Below are 12,520 nucleotides of genomic sequence, written 5' to 3'. Positions count from 1 at the left end.
AGCCAAAGGCCCTTTATGCCCTCCACCAGCCTTGCCACTTCTCTAATCTGATCTACTATTTACTCCACACACGGGTCTCCTTGCTATTTATTGAAAATTTCAGGTACACTCTCTCCTTTGAAAGGCCTTTGCATTAGTTGTTCTATCTGCCTAGACCCACTCTCTCACCTCTTTGGGATATCACTTTCTCAGTTGAGCCTACTTTGACCATCCTATTTTAAATTGCAATGTACCTTTACCCTGCCTTACTTTTTGCTTTATTCCATAGTACTCTTAACATACTCTATAATTTACCTTTTTTTTTTGTATTTTCTTATCTTCTCCCACTGAAATATGAGCTACATGAGGGCCAGAATCTTTGCTGGTTTTGTTTACTTGTTAATCCCAAGAGCATAGAACAATGCCTGGCATATAGTAGGCACTCAAGAAATATTTCTAAAATAAATACTTGTAGCATAAAATCTTCCAGATACACTGACAATTAGACTAGAATCAAAGAGGGAGGCAAGGAGAATGAAACACAGATTGAAATATACATGAGAAGTTGAGGCAACTGGAGATGTTATCACAGAGAGGAATAGATTTAGTGGAAGCATGATCCCCCTCTTAACTACTAAAGGGGTATTATATGGAAGACGTAGTATGTTTGCTCTATGATCCCCAAGGAGAAGAGCTAGTCCATACAAGCCAGATGTGGGACCAGGCTGAGTAAGAATTTTTTCACTTTCTTAAAATTGTAGTGGGCTGCCATAAAGTAATCTGTAGTATGAGGTCAAACAGAATGATCATCCATCAGGGATTGCAGGGGATCCCACATTGGGAAGTGGTTGAATTAGATGGCCTTGAAAAGTTTGTCCTAGTTTGAAGATACTGTGACTTTTTTTTAAATCCATTTATTCCTGACAACTCAGAATGCTGAAGTTAGTTGTAGAGTTAATGTTTTAAAGGCTCATTTTACCTGACAAGATTGTATCAAAGGTAACTTCATACCTTCATAGTAATTATGACTGTTTTAGCCACATAGCCATATATCTGAAAATTACATGGACCATTGTTTTAGCCCTTTGTTATTGCTGAAAATGAAATAATATTTTACTATCAGTTTTGACCTTCATATCCAATTTGGGCTTCTGTTTATTTAGATTAAGCTCCTTCGCTCTTTTAAACAGTTATGTGTGTTCACTATCTTTCATCTTTTATAGGAGCGGGATCGTTATGCCTACAAGATTCATCTTCCAGAAACAGTAGAACAACTGAGGAAATTTAATGCAAGGAGGAAACTAAAGGTAAATTAAAGAAATCATCAAAAAGCCAGATAGAGGCAGTTGATGATAATGTTTTTATTCTGTTTCAGTACCCATAAATATTATCCTGGTATTGGCTGTTGCTTTCTTACAGCTAAATTCTTACTTCCAAAAGTTACCATTATTTCAATAAGATTTTGGTTTTTTAAGTCATTTAAGGTAATATCTAAGTACAAATCCAAACAATAAGTTATAATAAATGGAAGATTAATCATATTTTAGATTTATGTTATCTAAAATTCATAGCAGAGATATAATTACTTTAAAAATAGTAATTTGCTATTATTATCCATTATTGTTGAATTTTAATCTAGGCCATACTTTCTCAAACTTAAATATTTTATCAGAAAATGTGAGTTTAGTTCAATGGCAATAATACCAAATTAGAATTGGAACTAGGGTTGAACAGCCATCACAAAGCGGTAAAAATCCCCACTACCTTGGTCTACTAGAAAATATTTTCAAATCACTTTTCTCACTTTTTCTTTATTCTTCCTAGGGTACCTTTCTCCCGTTTACCACGCTCCCTATCCTCCACCCCACCAAAAACAAACAAACAAACAAACAAAACACAGTATTTACTTCATATGGAGGGCCCATTTGACTTTAAAAGGTTTTTGAGGTTTTTGAAAAAGACCCAGAATAAAATAATGGAATCTTTCAGCACTGGGCAAAAATACGGGACAGCATTTCCCTCCTCCCCACCAACAGAGGAAACTATTATATTATGGTCTTAAAATTAACTTATATTTGACTTACTTTAATTACTATTAAAAAACTTAGCTCTGTCCTCTAAGTGGTTGATTAGATGAATCCTCCTTAGCCATGTGACTCCTGCCAACTATAAAACTTCTCTTCATAAGTATTTTCAGATATGTCATAAGTTGCAATAATATTATTAATTCATTGTTATTTGACTCCTGAAATATGTGAATAATTGTATTCAACTCTAGATTTATAAGAACATTTATATGAATTTTCAGGAAACTATGTAGGCTACAGTATTATCATATGGAGCTGAACTGGCCAACATATTAGCCACTAGCCACATGTAGCATTTTAAATCTAAATTAACTAAAATTAAATAAAAAGGTCAGTTCCAGGACTTCCCTGGTGGTGCAGTGGTTGAGAATCTGCCTGGCAATGCAGGGGACACAGGTTCGAGCCCTGGTCCGGGAAGATCCCACATGCCGCGGAGCAGCTAGGCCCGTGAGCCACAACTACTGAGCCTGCGCTCTAGGGCCCGCGAGCCACAACTGCTGAGCCCACGAGCCACAGCTGCTGAGCCTGCAAGCCACAACTGCTGAGCCCTCTTGCCACAAGTACTGAAGCCCACGTGCCTAGAGCCCATGCTCCGCAACGAGAAGCCACCGCAAGGAGAAGCCTGCGCACCGCAACGAGAAGAGTAGCCCTGGGATTCCCACAGCTGCTGAGCCTGCAAGCCACAACTGCTGAGCCCTCTTGCCACAAGTACTGAAGCCCACGTGCCTAGAGCCCATGCTCCGCAACGAGAAGCCACCGCAAGGAGAAGCCTGCGCACCGCAACGAAGAGTAGCCCCTGCTCACCGCAACTAGAGAGAGCCCGCACACAGCAACGAAGACCCAATGTAGCCAAAAAATTAAATAAATAAATAAATAAATAAAATTAAAAAAAAAAAAGTTCCTCAGTCACATTAGCACATTCCAAGCGTTCAGCAACCATATGTGGCTAGTGGCTGCCATATTGGACAGAGCAGATATAGAACATTTCCATCATTGCAAAAAGTTCTATTGGAGAGTGCAACTGTAGAGTAAGGGAAATTCTAACATGTCACTGTTGGTGATTATTATTCCCAGTTAAGCCTTTTTCCTAGTTGTTTTTGCAGTCAGGGGTACAAACTGGCTCTTCTCTATTTAAAAATCCTCGGCCAAACAATAATTATTAATGACATGCCATTATTGAGATGGTGCCCAGAGAAGTTTCCCAAGGCTTTTGGTTTTTTGCTTTGCTATACACCTGAAGCAGTATGGCCTACAAAAGAAAAAAAAAATCTTATCCAAAGTGAATGGCTAGCCATTTTTGAAGTTAATTTCTTTCCCAAAGAAGCTATTAATTATACTTCTTTCTCAGTTCTTCCCTAAAGTCTTTTTAACTCTATTGTTGCTTTGGCCTGTGTGACATTACCCTGTCTGGGATTGAACCTTTCATTGCCCAAATAAAGGCCGTTTACTGTAGGGCTCAGGCTTGCCCCCTCACAAGAAACACACGCTGTATTTCTCCCAGTGCCACTGTATCAGACTTGGGCCTAAAATAGCCAAAGTGGTGACTAAGATTCATTTGGACAGGAGCAAGCTGTCACAGCAGAGAGGGGTCATGTGAATTTACCACATCCCTTTGCAAAGCCTCTTTAAAATGTAAGACCCACCAAACAACCTAGAATTAGGAGCATCAGCAGGGTTATCATTGAGTTTTTTTTCAGCTTCTGGTAAGGCTATATTCCTTTGTGTATTCAGCCACCCTGGTTAAAGCTTGTTATACCTACTCTCCTCAAGAAACTGATTCTCATTCTGCCATTTCTGTGAGCTTCTAGAACAGAGATTGCAACTTCCCTGGCTTTCAGAGCCCACCACACAATTTATTTTCACAAATGAACAGCTAGGTACCTACCCATCCTTCTACCTAGACACTGTTTTTAAGCCCATCAAATGGTGGGAAACACCCTAATTATTATGATTCCCTTTGAAGTTCACACAAAGCAGTAGAAAATTGATTTTATTACTAAGTCAGAGGTAGGAAATTTTTATTGTCAGTGGCAAGAAGAAAGTGAATGAGTACAGTGTTATGGGAAAGAGTGACCTCTATAGCTACATCTTCTTAGGTGAATTCTGACTCTGACACTAGCTGCGTAACCTTGAACGAGTTATTTAAATTTTGTGTGCCTCAATTTCCTTGTCTATAAAATGGGGATAATAATAATAGCTAACTCATAGGGTTGTAAGGATTTAATGAATTAATATAGCAGTTAGAATAGTACCTAGCAGTCATACGTGCTCCATAGATATTATTTTCTATTAACATTTTATTGTTATTGTTTTATTATTATTTTAATATTTAATACCTTTGATTTGGTCTCTGTTTATTAACAACTGTAATTCCTAAATGGATGCTCTATACCATTTTAGCTTTTCCCCAGTAACATCATTTACATTTTTGAGATTTTTATTTTTTATTTATTTATTTTTTTTTTTTTTGTGGTACGCGGGCCTCCCTCTGTTGCGGCCTCTCCCGTTGCGGAGCACAGGCTCCGGACGCGCAGGCTCAGCGGCCGTGGCTCACGGGCCCAGCCGCTCCGCGGCATGTGGGATCCTCCCGGACCAGGGCGCGAACCCGGTTCCCCTGCATCGGCAGGCGGACGCGCAACCGCTGCGCCACCAGGGAAGCCCCATTTTTGAGATTTTTAAAGGCTTTCAAAAAATTACAGAACACCAAAAATGTTGCTGAATAATCTCTATTTATGTATTTCTTCCAAAGTAATGATGCTTAGACTTTTCTGACCATTTTGATCATCATTTTCCTTCACAGTTTCTAGAAAGAAAGGATCTTATACCTGTGATATATTGTAATAGTCACTCCCCTTCTAGTGACTCTAGTATCTTTCCTCTAGTGTCATATCCATCCTGTGATATACATTCTTTAGAGCAGTGGCTCTCCAAGTGTGATCCCCAGACCATCAGCATCAGCATCACCTGGGAACTTATTAAAAATACAGATTCTCAGGCTCTAGTACAGTCAGGCAAAAAAAAAAAAAGGCATCCAGATTGGAAAGAAAGTAAAGTTGTCTTTGTTTACAGATGACATGATTTTGTATATAGAAAATCCTTAGGAATCTGCAGATATATCTATTAGAAATAATAAGTTCAGCAAGGTTGCAAGATACAAGATCAGTATATAAAATTGAGTTGTATTTCTATATATGAGCAATGAACAATCTTAAAATGAAACTAAACAATTCCATTCACAATAGCATCAAAAAGAATGAAACACTTAAGAATAAATTTAACAAAAGAATTTTAAGACTTGTAAACTAATATTGCTGAGAGAAATTAAAGAAGATCTAAATAAATGGAGAGATATTTAATATTCGTGGATTGGAAGACTCAATATTGTTAAGATGGCAATTCTTCCCAAATTGGTCTGTAGGTTGAACACAATCCCTATCAAAGTTTTAGCAGAAATTGACAAACTGATCCTAAATTTACATGGAAATGCAGAGGACCAAGAATAGTCAAAACAATCTGTTGAAACAGAACAAAGTTGGAGGACTTATATTTTCCAACACTTACTATAAAGCTATAGTATCTGTGGTACTGGTATGGTATAGGGTTAGACGTGTAGATTGGTGAAGAGAATCAAGAGTTCAGGAATAAACTCTTATATTTATGGTCAGTTGATTTTCAACCAAAACGCCAAAGCAATTCAATGGGGAAGGAATAGTCTTTTCAACAAATGGTGCTGGGACAATTGGATATTGACATGTAGTAAAAGACATAAACAGCCACATATTGGATGGTTCCATTTATTTGCAATATCTCGAATAGGTATTTATGTGTGTAAGTCCATAGAGACAAAAAGCAAACTGGTGATTGCCAGGCACTGGGTAGTGACTGCTTAATGGGTATAGGGACTTTTTGGGTTGTGATGAGGATGTTTTGGATCTAGACAGAAGTGGTGGCCGCATAACATTGTGAATGTACTAATTAGCACTGAATTGTACACTTTAAAATGGTTAGTTTTATGTTATGTGAATTCCACATAATCTACTTTTTTTTTATACCATATGACAAAATAGTCTTAAATACTGGCTTTCACTTTGGCGCACTTGAAGGACATGACACATTCGCATAGTAACAGTAGCTCACCACACCAGTCAGCTCAGCCAAGACACCACCCATCCCAACCCCCCTCAGCCCCAGGCATGCAGGAGGTTGGAGGGGCATGCGTTTATTGAAAAAGCCCCATGGGTGATTCTGATAAGTTTACCTTATTGAGAGTCATTACTCTAAAGCACAAACTTGTAATTGGTCTACAAAATTCCATCATATGTACGTATCATAATTTAATTAACCAGCTGTTGGTCATGGACATTGCTTCCAGTTTTCCACAACCATAAATACTATTGCATTGACTCTATTTTCACTAATCTTTGTACACCTCTGATTATATTCTTAGGGTAAGTTCTTTGCTACTGGAATTGTTGGCATCAGAGTATATACGTGTATTTAAGATTTTTGATCTCTATGAATAACTTACCTTCCAAAAGGCTTATAGCTGTTTATAAATTTTAATGTATTTTTGGTAGTGAGTTTATTATTTGTGCAGTTGAACCTTTTTCCCATTCTGAAAGTTTTGTGAAACTATTTTATGCCAGAACATAAAACATTATTCATTTTACTCTACTGAAATTTCAAGACTATTACTCATTATTGGTTATAATAGCGTCAGTACTCAGCAATCAGAAAGTGTTCCTTTGCATATTCATACATTCATTTTGGCATTTAACCTATTCAGCAATCTACAGGACACAACAAATCCCTAATGAGAAAATTATGTGGACAAGTATAAAGCATTGACACCATTTTTCAGACTGTCTTTCAAACTGTAGGTTTTAAAAGTTTATAGAACCCTACATGTGATTTGAATTATCACACATTTCTTTTTATTTTCCTTTCTTTCACGTGTGAATGATGATGGAAAATTTCTTTTCACCATTTTGGTTATCAGACATTTCATATGTTGAATTTTTCCCCTCCTTTTATTTCATACTGAGCTCTAGAATTTTAATACTTCGGTTTTTTTTACATCCTCTAGAAATAATACTTCTTATATAAACTACATAGTCCTGAGTACAGGACTAGGTATGAGGATTGTATTTTCTCAGACTCAATATTAGGATGCATGGGACAGACTGTGATCCAGACTGTCTGGAAAATCTGTGCTCTATGGGTATGTTTCTCTTAAGGCGGCATATCTGTACTCTAACTCTGGGTGCCATTTACATGAAGGAGTTACTGTGCAAGGGGGCGAGGTAGGGAAAGGGGTTGTGGGTGTCTGAGCTTGTCTTTCTAGGGAAGAGGCTCAGCAGGAAATCTGTTCTAGAAATCATTCCCTTTGCTTCATGAATTAGAAAGCAAATTTCCCTATAGTGAAGTATGTCAAAGATATTCTGTACAAATAGAAGCAATATTCTGTATTTGGGTTAGTTTATTGCAATCACTTCAGGAAAGGGTGAGTTGAATCCGTGTAATTCAATTTAGAGGATAAAACCATTTATTCCTTGTATATACAGAAAGTGAGGGAGATTTCTGATAACTTCCTATAATTTTCCTTTATTGATTTTGCAAATTGCAAAAATATAGCCTGCATTACTTCTCTGACTTAACCAGTCGGTCTCTTGGGTTCCTGCAGTTTGTAGAACTAGAAAAAATTTGTTTAGGAATGCCGTTTTCCAGTACTCACTATCCAATACAATAGCCACTAGGCATATGTGGCTACTTAATTTTTAATTTTAATTAATATTAAATAAAATTTAAAATTTCATTTCTCGGTTGCACTAGCCGCATTTCAAGTGCTCAGTACCACATGTGGCCGGTGGCTACAGTATTGGGCAGTACAGGTATAGAACATTTCTGTCACCACGGAGAGTTCTGTTGTACAGCACTGCTATCTGCAAGAGTAATGCTACACCTAAGCAGCACCTTTTGAGAGGTCAACCAGGAAGCTTTAATTAGCTGCCTTTTGTCAATCTTCGCCCTTCTGTCAGTTCACCAAGAGCTAACTTAAAGATTTATCGGGACCTTTGTGCCCTAATGAAAACCAGCACTTACCCAGAGTCCTCTAATTACAGGAGAGAACAGTAAATTAGCAGAGGGGGTTGCAAGGCTCCAGCTCCTCAGAGCAGTAAATCTGGTATCCAAAAGGCACCTTGGATTCTAAACCTGAAAACAGTTATTCTGGTATGAACAGTTACATAAATAATAATTGACATGAGTTTGACCTTATATTTTATAAAGCAATTCTATTAGTTGCTGATTCTGAAATATAGAGTTTATTACTCCCAAAGTTAGACAGTCTAGCTTTTGAAAGTTATTATATACATTAAAAGACCATCTTTATGAAATACTTTTACACAGTCCCAAAAGGATTCCTAAGATATCTATTCCATGCAATTGCTCTGAAATATAGCCATATCTACTACACTAACAAGTCTCATTTTTAATCTTCTTCAGAGAAGATAGCACAGCTCCCTTTAATCATATGCCCTGATTTAATTTTGAAACTCTAGCTTTTAGACTTTTGTTTAGATTATGCTTAAGTATCAAATACATATAGGCTATGCTGACTAAACTGAATGATAACTTTTGTTGTGACTATATTGAGAGAGATGGGAAGTTCTGATTTAATTAATGATCTTACCTCATTATCATTTAGGACCTAATTCTTACATGTAGTCAACCTAAATCCTTTAACATTTCTGCCTCGAAATGATTTTCTAGCCTTTTGGTCAGCCTCAACCACTCCAAATTCTCCACCCTTTATAGGGTTTTGAGTTGTGTTCTGAATCTTAGTAAGATGATCCTCTCTCAAATTCTTAAGTCACACTTGAATTTGTATGTCCCTGTGATGCGTTTTGCCCCCTCAGTATATCACAAAATGATTGTGTGACCTTGCCACTTGGGTGCAAAGCCAGTATTCTATATCTCATACTTGTGTGTTTTGTATTTAGACTTTTAAAAATATACCTCCCTGCCCTTGTGCCTATCAGACTTCATGGTACTTGTTTCTGAGCTCAGTTAGGGGGCACCGGAAAGGGGGTATTGGCTTTTGACTCTGTCTTCAAGTCAGTAATTCATCTGTGTTCAACTCTCCTGTTCCTTACTTAATAACTTTGTTGCTTCCCTAAGTGCATGTACAGTAGTTTAACTTAGCAGAAGTCTGAGCTAACCATTTTCTTTGTTTGTTTTCCACTTCCTTAAATGAGACACAGAATCATCTAGTGGGGAGTGTTCCATTTTGATGTTTGACATATTTACTACAATTATGATTGAGCTTAATTACTTGTAGTTCTCTTTTTCTTTGAATTTAAAATCTGCCTTCTCCTTTCTAGGTTAATTTGCTTAGTAGAAAATTGCATCATTAATATTAGTAATCAGATCGTGAATGGTCTTTTTTTTAAAATAAATTTATTTATTTATTTGTTTTTATCTTTGGCTGTGTTGGTTCTTCGGTGCTGCACATGGGCTTTCTCTAGTTGAGGCAAGCAGGGGCTACTCTTCGTTGCGATGTGCAGGCTTCTCATTGTCGTGGCTTCTCTTGTTGCAGAGCTCGGGCTCTAGAGTGCAGGCTCAGTAGTCGTGGCGCACGGGCTTAGCTGCTGCGTGGCAAGTGGGATCTTTCCAGGCCAGGGATCAAACCTGTGTCCCCTGCATTGGCAGGTGGGTTCTTAACCACTGTGCCACCAGGGAAGCCCGTGAATGGTCTTCTTAACTCAAAATTGTTATGTTTTACTCTCAAAACTTACTGAAGTATAAGTAAGATATACTGAAGTATATCTTCTAAACTAAAGTAGATAGAAAACTTCTTTACGAAGGATTTAATAAACTGGAAAGTTTGAAGAACTACTTATATAAGGTCTGGTTTTATGTTGTTATATCCACAGGCTCTTCAATAGCAACAGTGTAGTAGAGGGGTTGGCAAACTACAATCTGGGGACCAAAGCACTCACATAAGAGCTTTATGCTTTCACAAATTAATACATTTATATTTCTGTTTTTATATATAAAGTTTTACTGGAACACAGTGATGGAAATTCATGTACATATAGTCTATAGCTGCTTTCACGCTAAATGGCGGAGTTGAATAGTTACAGCAGAGACCATATGCCCTGCAAGCCTAAAATATTCACTGTCTGGCCCTTTACAGGAAAATATTTTTGACCCCTAGTACAGTAAAACCCTTGAACTGGGGAGAGTTGTCAGAAGACCTCCATCCTGTCTACTCTTGATTCTATCTCTAAGTTGGCAGCAACCTTAATAGGTTACTAAGCCTCTCTAGACCTCAGTTTCTTCATCTGCAAAATGAGTCTCCTAGAATGAATCATCTTGAAGGTTGACTCTCCAACTCCAATAAAATTCTATAAATCCATAAACTGTTTTGGAACCATTTTGCTGTTTTACATAATAGCTTTGCATTGAATTTTTGAACTACATGCAGTCACTGAGTTTAGAGAGCTAAATAAACAAAACTGCTAACCATAAGACAGATAAATTAGGAACTTGCTACTATTGTTTCAAAAGAATTTACCTCTCAGGGCTCTTTTAAATAGTGCTTTCCCAGTATAAGTATTTCTAGATCTTTGACTATAGTGGTAACTAGAACAGGCCTTGAAACATAAAACTAACATATTAAGAAACTCAGCTGAACTTCATTTGGAAATAAAAATAAAGCATCTCTAAAATTTTAGTTTCAGTGTATGGGAAACATGTGCTTTGATCTATAAAAATTCCATTTTCACCCAGCTTTTAGGGAACATGTATAATATGTAAAGTGAAATAAACTTCTACTACAGAAAGAAGAACTCAACATTCAGTACTATGTTTTTCATCATGGTAGCTGACCATAAAATTCTGCATAAGAACCTCTCGTGCATTAACCCTGGACTATTGGAAATCTAAAAAAGTTGCCTGGAATAGTATCATCAAGGTCACTTCTCTACTTTTTGCTCTTCCCTTTCTGCTTATATTTGCTCTTTTTCAGTTTATAGTTGTAGAAAGAATCCCTAACATAACCACCCCCCAAAAAATGAACCTTGTAGAAATATGTTTCCATTAATAATGTTATTAGAATTATTAGTAATTATTAATAATTTTATTATTGTGATTATTAATGATATTTAATAAATACCTGTATACACAAAAGATTGATCTTTCTTTTCAGAAAAATCTAAGAGTTCAATATTTAAAATTTAGACTTAAGCTACTTTACACTTAGACTACTAGGGTGATATGATACTTAGACTACCTAAGTGAGCAATTCTCCCTAAAGCAGCAAAGGCTCTACTCAGGTTCTAGCTACATATTAGTAGGGTTAGTAATAATTTGCACTTACAAAATGCTTTATGGTTTGCAAAGCACTTTCATAAACATTACGACTTTTGACAATCACGTAAGGTAAGCTATGTCAGTTTTAATATCCTCACTTTACAAATGAGAAAACCTCAAGAGGTTAAATGATTAAATCAAGTAAGGTCATGCAGATGGAAAGTGGCAGAGCCCAGGAACACACCTAGATATTCTGACCTACGCCTAACACTCACGTGATTCTAACCTACACCTAACACTCACGTGATTCAACACATACAAAATAACTTTTACCGTTCTTATTGTTACTGAAACAATAATTCCCAACATTTTTCTACCCAGTAGTCTTAAGGGATATCATGGACTCAATATGACAGTGGTTCTCAACTAGGAATCAAGGGAGGCTATGCATGTGGTTTAGAAGAGTCAACATGCAGTTGATTCTGCTGGGTGGCCTGAGTGAGAATACTGTACAAGAGTAACACATAGTCATTATTAATATCAAAAAGAAAGGAAAAAAAGATTTAAAAAAAGAAAAATGACTCACATTCCTACTACCCAGGGATAATTAATACTATTAACATTTTGGTATATATTCGGTCTTTTATATCTTTATTAACTGTTTTTCAAAAATAAGATCATACTACTACAGATTTTTTTAAACCTTTTTTGTGTAATTCATCACAAACACCTTATCATTTCAGTAAACACTCTTCTGCAGCATCATTTATAGTGACTGCAGAATATTTCATTGTCTAGTATATGTTTAAGTTCAAGATGTAAATGGTTTCATATACTTTTACAATCCCCAACAGTGTTAGTCTGGTATGTGCGTGTGTGATCTATCTAAAGGAATCCAAAATTATTTAAAACCACCTCTTTTCTAGCTATCATCTCCTATATATTTGACCTTCTGAATAATTCTTAAATAAATATTTGGTAATTAACTTTTTTGTATTTATGTATTTCTTTTTTATCCATATTTTTATTGAAGTATAGGTGATTTACAATGTGTTAATTTCTACTGTACAGCAAAGTGATTCAGTTATACATATATACATTCTCTTTTTTTATATTCTTTTCCATTATGGTTTATCTTA

The 12,520-nt window shown here is 36.5% G+C and overlaps 1 protein-coding gene across 12 annotated transcripts in view; it reads left to right on the top strand.

The window, feature by feature from the left end:
• Positions 1–12,520, top strand: part of CASK (calcium/calmodulin dependent serine protein kinase) — a 385,648-nt gene that overhangs the window by 268,592 nt on the left and 104,536 nt on the right. For all 12 annotated transcript variants that reach the window (XM_028482973.2, XM_028482969.2, XM_028482972.2 and 9 more), the window contains exon 9: positions 1,203–1,286. In XM_028482973.2, the coding sequence (XP_028338774.1) occupies positions 1,203–1,286 (84 nt within the window). The remainder of the gene's footprint in view (positions 1–1,202; positions 1,287–12,520) is intronic.

The sequence above is a fragment of the Physeter macrocephalus genome, chromosome 21 (genome assembly GCF_002837175.3).
Source record: "Physeter macrocephalus isolate SW-GA chromosome 21, ASM283717v5, whole genome shotgun sequence".
Classification (NCBI taxonomy): Eukaryota; Metazoa; Chordata; class Mammalia; order Artiodactyla; family Physeteridae; genus Physeter; species Physeter macrocephalus.
The sequence above is the reverse complement of the archived record's forward strand: the minus strand, read 5'-3'. Positions and strand labels throughout refer to the sequence as shown.